This window comes from Herpailurus yagouaroundi, unplaced genomic scaffold (genome assembly GCF_014898765.1).
Source record: "Herpailurus yagouaroundi ecotype Mexico unplaced genomic scaffold, PumYag 198, whole genome shotgun sequence".
Taxonomy (NCBI): Eukaryota; Metazoa; Chordata; class Mammalia; order Carnivora; family Felidae; genus Herpailurus; species Herpailurus yagouaroundi.
In genome coordinates this window covers 32,954,727-32,973,379 of record NW_024412429.1, presented here as the reverse complement: position 1 = coordinate 32,973,379, position 18,653 = coordinate 32,954,727, and the positions used below count along the sequence as shown (strand labels likewise).

The 18,653-nt window shown below is 41.7% G+C and overlaps 1 protein-coding gene across 2 annotated transcripts in view; it reads right to left on the bottom strand.

Moving 5' to 3' along the window:
* STX7 (syntaxin 7) overlaps positions 1 to 18,653 on the bottom strand; it is a 46,146-nt gene that overhangs the window by 17,915 nt on the left and 9,578 nt on the right. For both annotated transcript variants that reach the window (XM_040449177.1, XM_040449178.1), the window contains exon 2: positions 17,437 to 17,571. In XM_040449177.1, the coding sequence (XP_040305111.1) occupies positions 17,437 to 17,521 (85 nt within the window). In that variant the 5' untranslated portion in view covers positions 17,522 to 17,571. The remainder of the gene's footprint in view (positions 1 to 17,436; positions 17,572 to 18,653) is intronic.

The window sequence follows — 18,653 nt, the reverse complement described above, 5'->3', positions numbered from 1 at the left end:
GCAAAATTTTCACCAAGCAGGCCTGTAAAGGCGGAGTTGAATTTCTGCAATTTTCAGAAAGAATAAGTAATCAGTACATCACAGGTGCTGGTTTGACAGATTATTTCAAGGGCTGCTCTTTTCTCATTAATTTAGAAAGAATTACAGTTACTCTGTTGCACACTGGAGGAAAATTTTTGCAGAGTACCCTCCAGAGTTTCATGAAACATGAAAATTAAGGAACAAATTCTTTACATAACCATAAACAGGGTCTCAAAGAAAAATTCACCTAATACACAGAGGTACGATTAAATCAAGATGCACCTCTATAAGAATGCAATGAACACATTATTTTTGCATTACCTGCACCATTACACTTCTAGAGAGGTGACTTTAAAGGATACATCCCACTTTTCTATAACATAAAGAGAATACTACTACCTATACATCCAGAAAAGGTACATTAGTATTTCCTCAAAAACAAAGCAGTCCCCCTTTCTGGCTCTTACTTCAGTACAGAAGACCTATTCTATTCCACACGGGTCTGCTGCCATCTAGTGGAGTACTTAAGAAAAAGGCTCCATTGCAAAGAATAAAAATCTTTTGCCATCGTAGGCAGCAGTTGGTATGAGGGGCTATGTAATGTCCCAACCTGTCAGAGGTCACTGGGGTGCGGGAGGATGCTGTCTGACCAGTGAGAGTGGCCGGCGTGAGGGAGCACCTAGGCCAGCCCTAACAGGCACATAGTGCAAAGAACTATCTCCAAAAAACAGAATACGGCTATCTTCTCTTCTAAGAGTAAATATTCCCATTGCTCAACCCAAAAAACAACTCAGAATTGTAACAGCCAATCACAGAAAAAAAACAAAACACAAAACCGTGGCTAGGAAAACCCTTGAGCAGGTGATGTTGAGACTGACTCAGTGTCAGCCACACCACACTCAGAAGTATAATGCTGACCAGCCAGCAGCCTCGGAGCCAGACAGCCTGATTTGGAAACCTGACCTCACTTCTTCCTAGCTGCTGACCTTCAGCCGTTTACCTAATCTCTCTAGGCTATCATTGCCTCAACAGTCAAACGGAGAGAATATTACCTCTTTCTCAATTGCCATGAACTTCAACAGAAAACGATGCGTGTAAGCACTTTGTACTGGATATTGTAAGAATGAACTCAATACATGGACAACTAATGGTACGAAGGGGTTTATGTCTTTCTCCTGAAAGTCAGAAGTGAATAAGAAAATTCTCTTTTTTTAATGTTTATTTATTTATTCTGAGAGAGAGAGAGAGAGAGAGAGAGAGAGAGAGAGAGAGAATACAAGTGGGAGGGGGTGTGGGGCGGGGGGGGGAGAGAAAATCCCAAGCAGGCTCCATGCTGATCAACTGACTCCATGATCAACGCGGGGCTTGATCTCACAACTGTATGACCTTAGCCAAAATCAAGAGTCAGACACTCAGACACCCGAGCCGCGCAGGCGCCCCAACAATAAGAATATTAACATATGTTAGCTAACTCATGTGAACCATGCCTTAGGAGGGTACTGAGACTTCATCATTTCTGATATAGTTACGAGAACTGCAGAGACGATGTATCAATGGACACAGAATAGTTATATCCTATAATTACAAGGGAAGAGTTGGCTGACAGTGATAAGTACCTAGCAGTTATGTACAAATGATGTAATTGAAACTGAACTAGAAAACAACTAAATGTTGAAAGAAATAAACTGTTTTCCTCCTCCACTCTTTTCTCATCTATCAATCAATCCCTCTACCTGTTTCAAAGGGTACTTTCGAGTACTACAGAAGATGACACATATGAAAACATTTTGGAACGGCACAGACCTCTGTAAGAACGAAAGATGCTATCACTGGTAAATTTACTATAATTCGAGTTAGAACCATTAGGTTAGGTTCATTACAGAGTACAAGGTGCACAGGGTAATATATCATAAAAAATCTTATCAGCTAGTTGGAAAAAGTATCAACACAAAAAGGCTTTAAGAAACAAAAATGGAGTGAAATGGGACTATTTCATATATCAAGGAAAACTAAGAAACGTGTGCAGTATTATACTTCTAAAAAGTGTATCACAAGTGGGAAATCCCCCCAGGGAATCTGAAAGACAGCTACTAAAATAATTATGGGCTTTTTTCCAATATCCTCTCTATCTCATGCTCTGTCTTGTGACCTGGATAGGCAGCTTATCTTCTTTGTCGGTGAAAGAACTGAAGCAAACTGTGGAGACAAAAAGGGGTAAGAGGAAGATAAGGATGAGTCTTGAGCTGAGAAGCCCGCTATGGAGTCTGCGCCTCCAGAGGCCAAGCCCACTGGTTTGCTGTGCTCTCCTTCCTGAAACTAACTAGCACACCTGCAAGCTATCTCAAATTCAGAACACTCCAAATACATTTAATTTTAAATCTCTCCTTGGTTTTCTTCCCAGATATTTCAAACGTAGAAAGGCATGTAGATTAACAAAATGGAAATGTAGGGTATTTTAAAGCTACTGTAGATTGAGAAAGAGTTAAATCTGAGGGCACAGTTCCTGTTTTTTTTTTTTTTTTTTTTATGTTTATTTTTTGAGAGAGAGTGAGCGCATGAGCGGGGGACGGAAGAGAGGGAGAGAGGGAGAGAAGAGAATCCTACGCATGTGGGGCTCTCTAACTCAGCAACTGTGAGATCATGACCTGAGCGGAAATCAAGAGTCGAAAGCTCAGCCAACTGAGCCACTCAGGTGCCCCTGAGGCATGGTTCTTAAAAACAAATTGCAAAATCAAGCCGCTTGAGAACTGTATGTAAACAAGACTCTGGATTTCTAAGATGGCTGGAACATTACACACTCTTCTTAGCAAAGATATTCGGTGCTAACATTTTATCACATGGATCTGCTCAGCTTACCTACTCTGAGGGAGCCTAGAATCAGAAGGAAGGAAAGCCCGGAGGCGGGTATGGTCCCTTGAGAAGGTGATTTGTGTAAGCAGCAAACCCAGGCAAGGACTCGCCAGTGGCCAAGCCCTACTCCTCCAGCTCTCCAGCCTTCCTGACCCTCCCTGGCCCACCTTCTTGACAAGCTGCCTTTCTGTCATCCACCAAATGGCCCATTAATTCTCCTGCTGCTCCAAAAGCAGCCGAGTGTTGTTAGCCATGTCATGAATTCACCTCCAGTTTGTATGGCAGTGATTTCTGAACTGTTACCTCACTCCTAATTTCTGATCCACTTGCCAAGACATTGCTACTCAGATGTTGCTAACATGGATTGAAAATGGGACATGGTGTGAGTCTGTTCCTGAATCTTCCCTCTTCTTCCCTTCGGAAGCTACAGAGAACAAAAAGACGGGGGGGGGAGGAAACCCACAAAAGTTTTGTTTTCAGAGAAATGAGGACAACAAAAACTTCTCAAAAATATATCCATGTGGCCCAAAGCAACAGAAAAGAGCAGATCCTGAGTGGGAAGCCACATGAGTGGGATCCCTAAGGAGTAAAGGAGGCAGAGCTCCAAGATGTCACCAGCAAGTACCCACTTCCAGAAAAGTACGCTCACATTCTGAGTGGGACCGGGAACAGGGCTGAGAAGGAACCAGACACCCCCCTGGCGGAGGAGGAAGGAGGATCCTGGGCCCTGCCAGAGGCCGCAGGCTGCTGACCTCTGAAAGTTCTTTCCCGAAGAACAGGCAGATGCTTTACAAAAAGGTAGCTGTGTGTTGTGGGGCCACCATGGTGATGGGGGGGGGGGCATCAGAACTGGAGGGGGAGGACCTGTCACACAAGAGGAGGTTTCAAGAGGCAGGAGGGAAAGAAACGGTGCCTCAGGGCATGGCAGACAGCAATGAGCCCTTGGGCAGAGGGTCTCGGCTCCCGTCTCCCTTCACAGGACCCCCCCTTGGAAAGCCAAATTCATTCTGTTGAGTAAGAGGAAAAGAACAGATACAGCAATCACACAAAAAGACCATAACAATTCGGAAAAGAACAGCAAAACTCCCTTTGAAGAAAACACAGCAGGAAAAAAGGCTGCCACAACCTAGCTGGGGTGAAAATTATAGCCCAAAATAACTCAATGAGGCCACTGCAATTTTAAAGTTAGATCCCAACTAGATGAAGTAGATGAAATGGCTAGGTACCAGGCACTGGTAAAACAGAAACTTGAGGAACTCAAAGAGAAAGGCAAGTTCAGAAGGCAAGACTAAATGAGAAGGAGCCTGAGACACAATGGACACACAGACCCTGTCCCCACTCCCCATTACAGCTGTAATAACTGTTCTTCGGCCGTGCTACCTCACTGGCCCATGGTTTTAGCTCCTGGCTCATGGTCACTCTAGACTCCTGCCTCAGTTCTCCATGATTTCAGCATACACGTTGATGACCCTTCCGCCACCCTGGCTCAGTGCTTTGCATGCCCCACCCCAAGACCTTGTCCCCCATTCTACCTTAGGCACACACTCCAAGATCACATGCAATGCTGGCTCACTACCAGTAACTGTAACGCTTCTGTAATCTTACTGTCATGCACACTATTTACAAACCACCACCTCCTGTACGTCCTGCTCACTCCCACTGGTACCCTGGCTCTAACAACAAGCCTCTGCCCCACCAGGACCTTCCATCCTTTGGTCCTACCACTTTGCCAGTGTCCTCCCCATCCTCCCACGTCTTCACTCGCCTCCTGGCCCAACTTCAACCCCATGGTCAGTCATCTTATTCACTCTCTTGCATATACCCTCCTCCAGCCCCTCTCTCCATTTATCTTAACCGCTTGACAAATCCAGAACTCTAGTAGAGCCTGAAACCGTGTCTCCCCTATTATACAAATGTGTCGTGCAGCATTAAAGCAAACCTCTGTTAACAGACATTTTATCCTAAGACTGTGTGTTTAAATGTTGGGGAACTTGGGGTGCCTGGGTGGCTCAGCTGGTTAAGCACCAGACTTTGGCTCAGGTCGTGACCTTATGGTTCGTGGGTCTGAGCCCCACATCAGTCTCTGCGCTGGTGCTGTGGAGCCTGCTAGGGATTCTCTCTCTCCCTCTCTCTGCTAATTCCCCACTTGAGTTCTCTCTCAAAATAAATAAACTTAAAAAAAAAAAAAAGTTGGGGAACTTAAAATTTAGGCTGCATGAATCCTTTTGAGTTTTATCTAGATCAAATAAAGTGTGATGCTGACTATATGATAAAATTCTCCTATGTTTCTGCATTCCATTCATTCAAATGCTCAAAATGCTGTTCTACCTGAAATAAAAGCCTGAGTCTTTACAATGGCCTGCAAGGCCTCACCTAACCCCACCCCAGCTCCTATTCTTCGCTCTGAGCTCTGTGCACACTGGCCTCCTTTCTACTCCCCTAACACCCCAGTTCTGCTCCCACCTCAGGGCCCTTGTACTTGTTATCCCCTACTACAACATCCTTTCTCCAGATCCAGATCTACCTAAGATAGTTAATGAAGGTGGCTAAACTAAACAACAGATTTTTCATGTAAGATGAAACAGTCTTATATTCGAAGAAGATGCCATCTAGGACTTTCAGAGCTAGAGAGAAGTCCCTGCCTGGCTTCAAAGCTCCAAAGGACAGGCTGCCTCTCTTGTTAGAGGCTAAGGTAGCTGGTGACTTTCAGTTGAAGCCAGTGCTCATTCACCATTCCAAGAATCCTAGTGCCCTTAAGAATGATGCTAAATCTACTCTTCCTGTGTTCTATAGATGAACAACAAAACCTAGATGACAGCACATTTGTTTACAACAAGGTTTACTGAATATTTTAAGCCCACTGTTGAGACCTACTGTTCAGAAAAAAATTCCTTCTAAAATATTACTGCTCGTTGACAAATGTGCCTGGTCACCCAAGAGCTCTGATGGAGATTACAATGAGATTACTGTTGTTTTCGTTGCTGCTAACACAACATCCATTCTGTAGCCCATGGATCAAGGAGTCATGTCAACTTTCAAGTCTTATTTAAGAAACACATTTCATAAGGCTATGGCTGCCACAGATAGCGATTTCTCTGATGGATATGGGCAAAGTAAATTGAAAACCTCTGGAAAGGATTCACCATTCTAGATGCCATGAAGAATATGTGTGATTCATGGCAAGAGGTCAAAACATCAGTATTCACAGGGGTTTGGAAGAAGTCAATTCCAACCCTTGTGGATGACTGTGAAAGATTCAAGACCAGTGGAGGAAGTAACTGAAGGTGTGGTGGAAACAGCAAGAGAACTAGAATTAGAAGTGGAGCCTGAAGATGGGACCAAGTTGCTGCAATCTTATGGTCAAACTTGAATATAAAAGGAGTTGCTTCTTATGGGTGAGCAAAGAAGGTGGTTTCTTGAGATGGAATCTACTCCTGGTGAAGATGCTGTGAAGATTGCTGAAATGGCAGCAGAGGATCTAGAATACTACATACACTTAGTTGATAAAGTAGCAGCAGGGTTGGAGAGTGCTGACTCCCAATTTTAAAGAAGGTCTACTATAGGTAAAATGCTACGAAACAGCATTGCACGCTACAGACAAACCGTTCGTGAAGGGGAGGGTCGAGTGACGCACTAAACTTCACTGTCATCTTATTTTAAGAAATTGCCACTGGCACCCCAATCTCCAGCAACCACCACTGCTCAGTCAGCAGCCATCAACTTTGAGGCAAGTCCCTCTTCCAGCAAAAAGATTCTGACTCCCTGAAAGCTCAGGTGATGATCAGTATGGTTAACAATAAAGCATTTTTTAGTCAAAGCATGTACATAGTTTCTTTAGATATTGTACATTTAATAGGCTATAGGATAGTATAAATATAACTTGATATGCACTGGGATATGGAAATTTAACTTACTTTATTGGTCTGCAACCAAATCCCCAGTATCTCCACAGGTATGCCCGTAGTTAAAAGATACCAACTTACATACCTTCTAGAGATTTTTGAACAAAGCAGGGTGTACAGGCAATAGCATACAACTAAAATCACTTGGGCCATCCTGCCCAGCTCTCCTCCCAAGCTCCAACAGCACAACAGCTCTGTGTATTCACAAATAAGCAGGGCTGAGTTGGATTTTTTAGCTAAAAGCTTTCACAGTCCTCAATAAGAAAATAATAGTCCACAGGCTAGGAGGGAATCTTATTGTCTGTGGGCATTCTCTTGGACTTTAAATGGGATAAAGACCAAACTACCCCAGAGAAGTAGATGGCCATACTCAGTATCAGTAACATGCTCCTACAACAATGGTTTCTTCAAATAATGACTAAGATAATGAATGACACTCCAACAAGAAGAAAGACTGGGAAAAATAAATGTACCAAGACTTACAGAACACTGTTTCGTAAGACTTTTAGGTTCTTGCAAATAAATGAATAGGCAAATCAATTAATAACAGCTTTGGGAAAAAGTCTAGAAGAGTATAAAAGGCAATTACTCTTTAATGGAAAACACTGCTCAGTAATTGGTAGAGAAATGACAAAAAAGAGTCCAAGAGATGAGGACAAGAAGTGTCAAAGCTACTGCAGGAAACCAAAACTAAACCACCTGGCCTACATCTGCTATTCAGCTCCCACACCAACACTGAGCTCACTAAATGCACAGACAGGCTGTACCACAAGGCAGTTGAGAGGCTGCTACACAACCCATCACAAACTTTAATAAAACAGAGGCTACTCTGTAATAAACAACTACTAGGCACTAGGCATATTGACTATATTTATAGTCTAAAAAAAAAGAATATTATAATGTTTTTAATAAGATGGGTGCAGAAAGATACATGAGAATTTAATCAGCATCACACTTTATCTATATAGACCTCAGAAGGATTCACGTGTGGAAGAAGCATATATGGTAAGTTCTCCAACATTTAAATATGTAATCTTAGGATAAAATGTCCATTAACACAGGTCTGGTTAAATGATGCGTGGCACACTCATATAATGGAAAATTATTTGGCCATAATAGACAAAAACGTAAGCAGCAAATAAAATAAGCATACAGTGACCTCGTTTTCATTAAAAAAAAAAAAAGAATCTATGTATAAATACTTCTGTAGCCATTAGATTCACATTCAGTCATAAACAGCACTCATGTTCAGTCATGTAGGAAAAGCCACCAGAGAAAAGAAAAGTTGTCACTCTCTGAAAATTCTCTTGGATAAGACATTAATTTCCACACCTAGTTCTCTATTCTGTGTCAACACCTTAGGCATGAAGAAAATTACAACAATGAAATCAAAGCTACTAAAGTTTTTCTCCTCAAGGGAAAAAAAAAATCCAACCAAACATTTTCAGATGTATGATGTTAAAAGTAGATAAGTCAAATAGCAAGTTAGGAGAGGGTTGGAGGGAGGGAAAAGGAAGGAGAAAGAGGGAGAGAGAATGAGGTTTCAACTCCTCCTCTATAAACTACCTTCCTATCCACCAATAGCCACCAACAGACCACCCAAGAAAAAAAAAAAAGAAAAAAAAAAGGAACATCCCCAATTCCTGGGTAAATCCACAGTTCCAGTAAATTTGTTAACTCCTCAGGACTGAGGTCTTTTGTAAAGAAAAGTGTGCCCAGGCACCAAAAAAGAGAAGTTGATGATACTAGTTTCCCCTCTGTGCAGTCATGTGTTAGATGCAAAAACAAGTGCCTCTGTCACTAGACTCGAATCAAAATAGCTGTGTTCACTCTCAAAAGTAACCAAAGGACTCACACATTTATACAGACTTTATGTCACCTCAAATCCTAAGAACCTTATGAGGACAAGAGCCAAGCACTGATTCTTTTTAATAAACAAGCAAAGTACCCACAGAGAATGAGAGCTAAGTACAACACAAAGAAAACCAATAATATTTTTGCAACTCTACACAGTCTGTGTAGAACTAATCAATAGGAGATAGATGATAAAAAATGAAACAATGAAGATTCAACATAAACATTTCCAGTCACCTTCCCTTAACCTTCACAACATGGGTTTAAGGTCACACATTTTATACCTCCCTAGAAGTTTCTGCTTTCCCAAATCTTCTGGAATGAACACACATGTACATATGACATATTATGCATATTTTAGCAGAAAACTCCTGTACTCATAAAATTCGACTCGGTATATTTTATGTTACCAATAGATCCAATTTGTTCATTTTCCACAGGCTTAACTTTTAGACTCTCTTTCAGATTATTCTTTTTTAAATTTTTTTTTTTCCACATTTTTATTTATTTTTGGGACAGAGAGAGACAGAGCATGAACGGGGGAGGGGCAGAGAGAGAGGAAGACACAGAATCGGAAACAGGCTCCAGGCTCTGAGCCATCAGCCCAGAGCCCGACGCGGGGCTCGAACTCACGGACCGCGAGATCGTGACCTGGCTGAAGTCGGACGCTTAACCGACTGCACCACCCAGGCGCCCCAGATTATTCTTTTTTAAAAATACTCAAATGTCAGAATTCTCATTAGCGCTGGTGAAAATTTTATTTCAATGGCCATGTTTCATGGTCAGCTGCCGATACATTCTATTTATCAACTTCTTTGAGTTCATACCTTAATTAATATAGACACGATTCATACCAGAATCCCTTGTGACTACAACTCTCCCATCTTCTAATTCTTACAAGTAATATGTAAGTCTTAGTGGAACTCTAGCTAGTCTTGGCAAGGCTATTTCAATTATGGAATTTTATTTATTTTTTTAATTTTTTAATGTTTATTAATTTTTGACAGAGAGAGAGAAAGAGAAAGAGAGAGAGAGAGAGAGAGAGAGAGCGCGAGCATGAGTGGGGGGGGTTGGGGCAGAGAGAGAGGGAGACACAGAATCCGAAGCAGGCTCCAGGCTCTGAGCTGTCAGCACAGAGCCCGACGCGGGACTTGAACTCACAGACCGCGAGATCATGACCTGAGCCAAAGTCGGATGCTCAACCAAGTGAGCCACCCAGGTGCCCCTATGGAATTTTAAAAGTATGTGTTATGGATCCAGATATGGCAATTTGTCTCTTAATAACAAAGAGAATAATCCTGCATATGTTAGAAGAGCTTTCAAGATTCTTTAAAGCGTTGGTTAGAGTTGTAGCTTATTAAATGTCAAGAGAGGCCACAAGCCAGCCCACAGAAAATATATGTAAGAAAATCATGTCCTGGAAAGTGAAAGAGCTTACTCAAGGTCACACTGGCATTGGGATCCAATTTCACGAAATGTGCATGCACTCACATAGAGCTTAATTAGAAACCTTTCCTACTGTCTCATTCATTTTCCTAACTCAGTGACATTCTGAAAAGTCTGATTCTAATCAGGGAATTGCAATATAAATCACAATGAGACAGAACTATGGCTAGAATGGATAAAAGTTAAGACTGTAAATGTCAAATGTTGGCAAGGATTTGGAGCAAAATGAATTCTGATACACTAGCTGGTGGGAGTATTACCTGGTACAACTACTTTATGTAACTACCATAGGTAAACACATACATACCCTATAACTCAGCAACCCAACTCTTAGGTACACACATGAGACAAAAGAACATGTAAGAATGTTCAGCATTGTTCATAATAGCAAAAAATAAAGACAAATAAAAAACCCAGACACTCCAAATGTCCATGAACAGTAGAAAGAATAGACTATGGTCTGTTTGGATATGGAATACTATATAACAATGAAAACAAATGACCTATAGCTACATGTAATACCAAGGATGAACTGCTTAAACAGAAAGGGAGAAAGAAGTCCAACATAACACTTGACTCTATTAAAGTGAAGAAACTGGCAATATTAATCAGTGATGTTAGAAGTTATCTTCTTAGAGTATGGAGTGGGTGACACATGGGAAGGGCTTCAGGGGGCTGGTAATGTTGTACTTGCATGTGTGGTATTGTAACAGATGATTCATGGAGCTATACCCTAATAGTTGGTGCACTACTCTATGCATTATAGTTCTATTTTTTAAAGATAAAAAAAATGTCTTTAATTATGTGATGGTTTTCAATATATTTATTCTGCTTCTTTCAAAAACATGAGTTATTTCTGTGTGTTCTGAATACGCTTGTCTATATTGTTTGTTTGTGCAAGGATTAATGGCCCCAGGGAAAATATCCTACTCTGGTTTACCTTATATAACAGACTCAGCCATTGCAACCCACAAAGGCTTGCTTATCCTTGTACTATGCATCGCTGGTAGGAGTTTGCTTCAAAAAAAAAAAAAAAATACAGACAGGTGATGAAGAGTACATGGGTGTATACCTCATTTCCAGATACTACTAATAAAAATGTTACTTGTCAACGTCTCAATCCAAAGCTGAGAGTTAAATCTAAGCATTTCTTTGATGCACGATGATCTTCTAGACCTGGGATAACAAACTGTTTATTTACATGCCAACTCCAGTCTACTGGGAATGGTTGCCTGGAGCGCTGGGTTGAGAAAGACTGGATGTCATGGTAGGGCCATCGACATTGTCTATGCCACAGGCAAAGGATGGAGCAGCTGGGGCACAAATACCTAGCTGACTCTGTGACAGAGTCAACAGAACACCTTCTCTCATAGGATAAAAATATTTTCTTAATCAAGATCACATTGGGATCCAAATAACTTTCCTCACTGCTTCTACCTCCCCCCCAACCCCGTTGTCCTACATATGATCTATCAATAAAATTCCATATTCAGGAAGATTTTCAAATAGTTTCATTAAGACAAAAAGAATTTTTTTTCTTATTTTAAACACTCCACAGACAAATCCCTAATAAAATTCTAGTTTGTTATATCTATTACTCACTCAAAAAATTGTTATTTTAATGTAATCTATTTCTAATATATTTTATATTTAAGTATTTACAATATTTATATATGTTGTTTAATATAAATTAAATTATGGTAATATGGTTTAAATACTCTGGGGCGCCTGGGTGGCGCAGTTGGTTAAGCTTCCGACTTCAGCCAGGTCACGATCTTGTGGTCCGTGAGTTCGAGCCCCGCATCAGGCTCTGGGCTGATGGCTCAGAGCCTGGAGCCTGTTTCCGATTCTGTGTCTCCCTCTCTCTCTGCTCCTCCCCCGTTCATGCTCTGTCTCTCTCTGTCCCAAAAATAAATAAACGTTGAAAAAAAAAATTAAAAAAAAAATACTTTACTAGCAAAGCAAATTGATAAGACTACAGATTATTTTGAACAAAAACTACCTTAAGGCAAAAAAAAAAAAAACTTAAAAACATTGTATTTCATCTATTCTACTCTTTGCAAAAGAGACCTGTCAGAATACACTAGTTAAAAAAAAATTCTAATCTTCATATATGTTACTCTTAGATCCCTCCAAGAATCAAAAATTTTCGATTGCTATTTTTTTGTTATAAACTCAACTATACAAGTTCATATTTTATAATTTTTCACTGATCTTAACCAAAATTAATATGAAAATAAACTTTCCCCACTGAAGTGTTTACGAAGACTTTAGCTCTGGTTGAACAGATGCGCATATTCTAACGACAAGGGTATTACCCTTCTTACAGTATATTCTCCAGAGATTTCTTTTTTACAAGTAGATAATTTGTACTGACACAAATTTACAAGACACAGATGTAAAGAGAAACACCTAAATGTGGTGCAAAGTACCATCTTATTCGATCATGGTATTATTAGCATTGCCAGATGGGAAAAAAATGAACTGAAATTTCACACTTCTGCCTTTCACTTCCACATGATTTCTTCATAGTCCTTATCGGTGATGTGCACTGGCTGGTAGGTTAGATCTTTACCAATAACTAACTCTACCTAATCTAAATTTCCCTTCATTCATTCAGTGAATCTCAGAATTAGAAACAATACATAGTGATGATTGTTTTCACTAAATTCAAGACCCCAAGTCTCAAATGAGTACTCAACCTGCCCAACAACCCTTCGTTACCTCCGTGGTATGTCAATCCTCTCAACTGTCAAAACTACAACTCATCACTTTCTCTTCTTTCCATAAACGTCCAATAGCCTTCCATCCCACTCCCTGTCTGATACCTCTGCCTCCTAGTTCATTTAAGAACAGCTCACTCAGACAGGAACTCTCCCTTCTTTGCCCACCACACTTACCGTCCACCCCACACGCTGCCTGGACTTGTACAGTGGACGACAGGCAAACTGAACACTGGTGATCTGTTTCCCTCTCCCTCTCGCCTTCAGAGACCTTTCTTTTGCAATTATACTCTCACTGGATTCTCTCTTTTGTGGTGGAAAAATGCAACCACTTCTTTGGCCCTCTTTCTACTTCCATAGTGGAATCTGCCAGTTGCCCACTAAATACTGGTTTTTCCCTTCTTAAATGGAACAAGACCTAATTTTAGTGAACACATTGTAATCCAGCCTTCCTAGCAGCTAGGTGTAGCTATGTGACTGTATCTAAACTCTGATCAATAATACAAGCAGAGGTGAGTAGGATCCTAGGAAGTCTCTTTACTTTATTTAAACTAATTCTTTCTACATATTTTTTTTGATTTCTGGAAATCCACCATATCCTGATTTTCTTCTTACCTCACTGGTCACTCTGATTCTTCACACTTTCTCCCTGCCTTCCAGGCTTCTACATTTTTTAATGCTCCAGCTCTCTTCTCTTACTCCTTTGTGATTATTTTAGACCTACGGTTTCAAATACCATTTGTACTGCGATATCATTCTGATCTCCAAATTCATGTATCTAAACTAGATGTCTGGCATCTCCCCTTAGATGTTTAAAAGACATCTCGAACTTCACTTAGCCAAAACAAAATTCTCCCCATTTCTGAACTGTAGTCCTTCTCACCTCAGTATATACTCACCACTATCGACTTGGTTGCTTAACACAAAAGCCATGCAGGCACCCTGGACTGCCCTCTTTCACTCTTAATCCACCCACACTCAGCAGCAAATCTTGCTGGCTCTGCCTCCAAAGAATATCCATCAGTTCTCTGTCCCCACTGCCACCACCCTGGTACAAGCCAACACCTCCCTCATCAGACCCAGAGATGGCCATCGTGTCCCCACCCCAAATTCTCCAAAGTCTATTTTCAACGTTTTATTTTTATTTTTGGGACAGAGAGAGACAGAGCATGAATGGGGGAGGGGCAGAGAGAGAGGGAGACACAGAATCGGAAACAGGCTCCAGGCTCTGAGCCATCAGCCCAGAGCCCGACGCGGGGCTCGAACTCACGGACCGCGAGATCGTGACCTGGCTGAAGTCGGACGCTTAACCGACTGCGCCACCCAGGCGCCCCTCCAAAGTCTATTTTCTAAGCAGCAGCAGCCAAAGCAATATGACTGTGTGTCTTCCTTCTTAGAATGAAACCTAAACTCCCCAGACGGCCTCTGAGGCTCTGGGTGGCCTGCTCAGTCTCCTCTCTGATTTCCTCTCTAGCCACTCCTGCCTCAGGTGCTGTGTTCCAGCCACACTGGACTTCTCTTTCCTATTTTCTGAACACCCCAAGCTGTGGACTGCTTCAGGAGTTTACTGCCAGCTCCCTGGCTCCATCTAAATGCTCTTGTCCTGTATCTTCTCATTCTCACTCCCTCAGAGGACAAGCTCAGCTATGGCAGCTTCCCCACAGTCACCTGCTCTCCCAGCATGCTCATTTTCATCACAGGAAACCATATTGTTCATTAATGTTTTTTTTAACCCTCTGCTTTTCCTTACACTATGACCCACATGAGAAAAGGGCCTTGTAGACTTTGCTTACTGCTGGATTCCCAAGGGTCTGGTACAATGACTGGCCAGTAGTAGGTGCTCAATAAATTATTTGCTGAATGAAGGCAGAATATTATAATTACAAGTCACTCAGTTGGAACCATTACTCCAGTGTTTAAACCTCTCAACACCAGACCTGAGAAATAGTATCTGACCACCACGTGCTGGTCACTCCTCCTGAGGGTAGCCATTCCATTCCTGAATAACCAGGATTATTCAAAAGCCCTATTCCTCCTAGAGCTGACGTCTGGCTACTGTTGCTTTGTTCCTTTGCGAAGGCCTTCATGATCACGCAGAATGCATTTCTTGTATTTTACACAAGACCGTGCTTCAGTAGCTGAAGGTGGGGACTGTGGTTTCTCACGGCCAAATGGTCCCAGGCTTCTTGGCCCGTCTCCACAAGGCAGAGTTGTGGGTCTGACCACCACTCTCCCCACACACCAAAGCTGCCCTGAATCACAGTGCAGTCACATACTTACCTATCAATTATGCCAGGAGTATGCAACTCTTGTTCAATTTATCACTTCCCATCTAGCAGATCAATCAATCTTTCTCGGGAACATGACTTGATTTAAGTGAACTCTTACCTCCTACCAGTTCAAGCTCACAAATAATCTCCAATCCGTGTATCTTTCATACACTAGGTGCTTACTGCTTCTATAATCTCAGAGCCCACAGTCACTCTTCCTCCTCTTCCTAGAATTCCTAATGCATTTATCTTTCCCAGCACAGAAGACCTGCACTGTCCTCTGGAGTAAGGCCTCCTGGCCTCCTTTCTTGCATAAAGGTCCTGACTTTTCCACACATCTAATTTAAAATTATAGTCTCTCTTAATTTTCACACATTAGCCTGAGGCAAACCAGCAATATACATATATTTTTTAACGTCATTTATTTATTTTGAGCGAGAGAGAAAGAAAGGAGGGGAGGGGCACAGAGAGAGAGAGACAGAGACAGAGAGAGAATCCAAAGCAGGCTCCATGCTTAGCTTAGAGCCCGACATGGGGCTTGATCTCACAGCCACGAGATCATGACCTGAGCCAAAATCAAGAGTCGGATGCTTAACTGAATGAGCCACCCAGGTGCTGCAGACCAGCACTATTTCTAACAAAGAGAAAAATTCTTTTTTTTTTTTGGCTTTTATAGCATATCGCTGTGCACAACAGCACTTTTTTAGTGCCATAATCTAATCCTTTTAATCCTTTTGCCTCCAAAACATGCTGACATTTCACTGAAATCACTTGGGTAGAGTAGTAACTTCTGGGAAGTTAATGATTAGATAAGAACACATGGTTTGGTCATCTGAAAACATTCTGTATTTTCACAGTGTGTTAACACATTCTGGTAAAGAGAGCAGTAAACTTTAAGTAAGCTAAAGAATAACACTGTATTAACACACTCCAAAAGAGAGTTCAGTTAATGCCCAAACGGCCAGAATACTGACTACTACAAAGTGACTAGAATAGTCCTCATGTGATTAGCTATGATTCAGAAACAAAACGTGAAACAACAACAAAAAACTATAGGCTCAAATCTGCTACAGTGATCTTTTAAAAAATCTTATCTGTATCTGTCTCCCAAAGAGTAATAATTTCCAATAAAATGCTACATGGGCTTAGTCTAGTAGCACTGTGTTTGATAGGTGTAGCACAGTTGTTTGTGGGAACCCTGAGTTATCTTCTAGATCTGCCTCAATGGATTAAAACGTCCCCTCGTCAGTTAATCCCTGCTCCTTAAGGGCACAGTCCTTTAGACTATGTATGTTCCCTTTCCCTTTCCCTATTTTAAGTAAACGTAAACTCTTTGTAGGGCTCCCCAGTTCCAAACCTAGGGAATTTAGTCAACAAGTCTCTTTAGTCTCATCCAGAACCAGATGGTTTTAAAGCAAATACAAGTCTCTATCCTTTTTTTTTTTTAAGTTTATTTTTATTTATTTTGAGAGGGGGAGAGAGAGACAGAGAATTCCAAGCAGGCTCCGTACTGTCAGCACAGAGCCCAACAAGGAGCCTGATCCCACAAACCATGAGATTATGATCTAAGCTGCAATCAAGAGTAGGACGGGGGCACCTGGATGGCTCGATCAGTTGGGCATCCAACTTCAGCTCAGGTCACGATCTCATGGCTTGTGGGTTCGAGCCCTGTGCCAGGCTCTGTGCTGACAGCTCAGAGCCCGCAGCCTGCTTTGGATTCTGTCTTTGTTTCTCTCTGCCCCTCCCCCACTCATTCTCTCTCTCTCTCTCTCTCTCTCTCTCTCTCTCTCTTTTCAAAAATAAACATAAAAAAAAAAGGAGACTTAACCAACTGAGCCATCCAGGTCCCCCAAATATCTATCCTTTTAAAGTTTTATTTCATTAATGAAATAGTGTATTATGTGCCTGGCACTCTACAGAAAAATGCAATTAAGTGTTATCTCTTCTAATATTATTGTCTTTTGTATTCACTCTAAAGAGTTCTGGCCTTTTTCTTTTTTCTTTTTTTTTTTTCTTCATTTTAAGAGTTCTAACCTTCTAAAATCTGTTCCTGCTCGGGGCGCCTGGGTGGCGCAGTCGGTTAAGCGTCCGACTTCAGCCAGGTCACGATCTCGCGGTCCGTGAGTTCGAGCCCCACGTCAGGCTCTGGGCTGATGGCTCAGAGCCTGGAGCCTGTTTCCGATTCTGTGTCTCCCTCTCTCTCTGCCCCTTCCCCGTTCATGCTCTGTCTCTCTCTGTCCCAAAAATAAATAAACGTTGAAAAAAAAAAAATTTTAAAATCTGTTCCTGCTCTCAGTCACTGGAGTTGTCCTGTTATGAACCCAATTTTAAGAATTAAAAACAGTGATGTCAACTTAAATTTCTACTTACAACATTGTGTGATCTTCTGGATATTGGAAGAGATACGCTGGGCCAGTAGGGCAGGGTCACCACCAACACCCGGAGTGTAAGACATAGCTGATTTACTTATTCACTAATTTCATCAGATGTCACCTAAGCAGTCACCTAAAAAAGAGAAGTCACATAATTGTATTTTTAAAGCATTGGCCTAAGTTTCAAAGTTATCAATCTGGGAGGTTGATTAACCTAACAGGGTTGAAATATAGCAAAGGGACACATCAAATAGAAAAATTCTCATGGCTTTCAAAAATACTGGCTTTCAAAGGACACAGTCATGTTAAACAATTAAAATAAGGTTCAAACTGTACATTCCCTTTGAAAACTTTTAAGTAAAAGTAACCAAATCCCTTTTACGTGTATATTCTTAATTGTTTGCATATTTTCTCCTTAACTGAACTGCAAGCAACTATAAAGCGGGGCCCACATGCTATTTATCTTTCATTCTCCAACATTTAAAACAACTCCCGACACAGAACAGCTATTTACATATGTATTAAATGGTACACAAACTGCAGGGTGTCCCCAGAAATGTCACCATATCTAATTTAACACACACAGGAAGAGCTTAGGAATATATGACTAGCAGGTGTCCAAATTTAATAGGAAAGGTCCACTTTGAGAGAGGCACGGCTGGCAAGTGAGGGGGGGAAAAAAAAGGAACGTTCCATAAAATGCTCATCACACCTTCCAACAGAGCAAAGAGAACAGCTCTCCTCTTCCCGAGGCTGGCATCAGGACAGGAAGCAAAGCTGGAGCACCGCGACAGGAAGGAGGCAAGAAGGAATTTTCTTCTTCAGTCCACACACCACACACCTCTTGGGGTTTGGAAAAAAGGATGGAAAGGGTGTCCCTGCATACAGGACTGTGTCCAGCACAGACTCAACGCCACGCCCATCTTTCCACCGAGCACGCTGCAGGCTGCAAAGTTGCAGACAGGCAATTTGTCCGGCAGCTCTCTGCTGAGAGTCAGCTACATGCCTGGCATCAAATGGGCACTAGGGAGTCGCAAGCGAACAAAACAACAAACATAAAGAACCTGCCTAATTCAAGTGTGTCATTTAGAAGAGTGGATAAAGTAAAACAGCAAAAGCAACGTAAATCAGCAAAAGGTCATGTGCAGGCAAAAGTGAGAGGCTGGGTTGGCAGTGTGCAAGTAGCCCAGACAGGCCACCCCACCCCACAGTGAA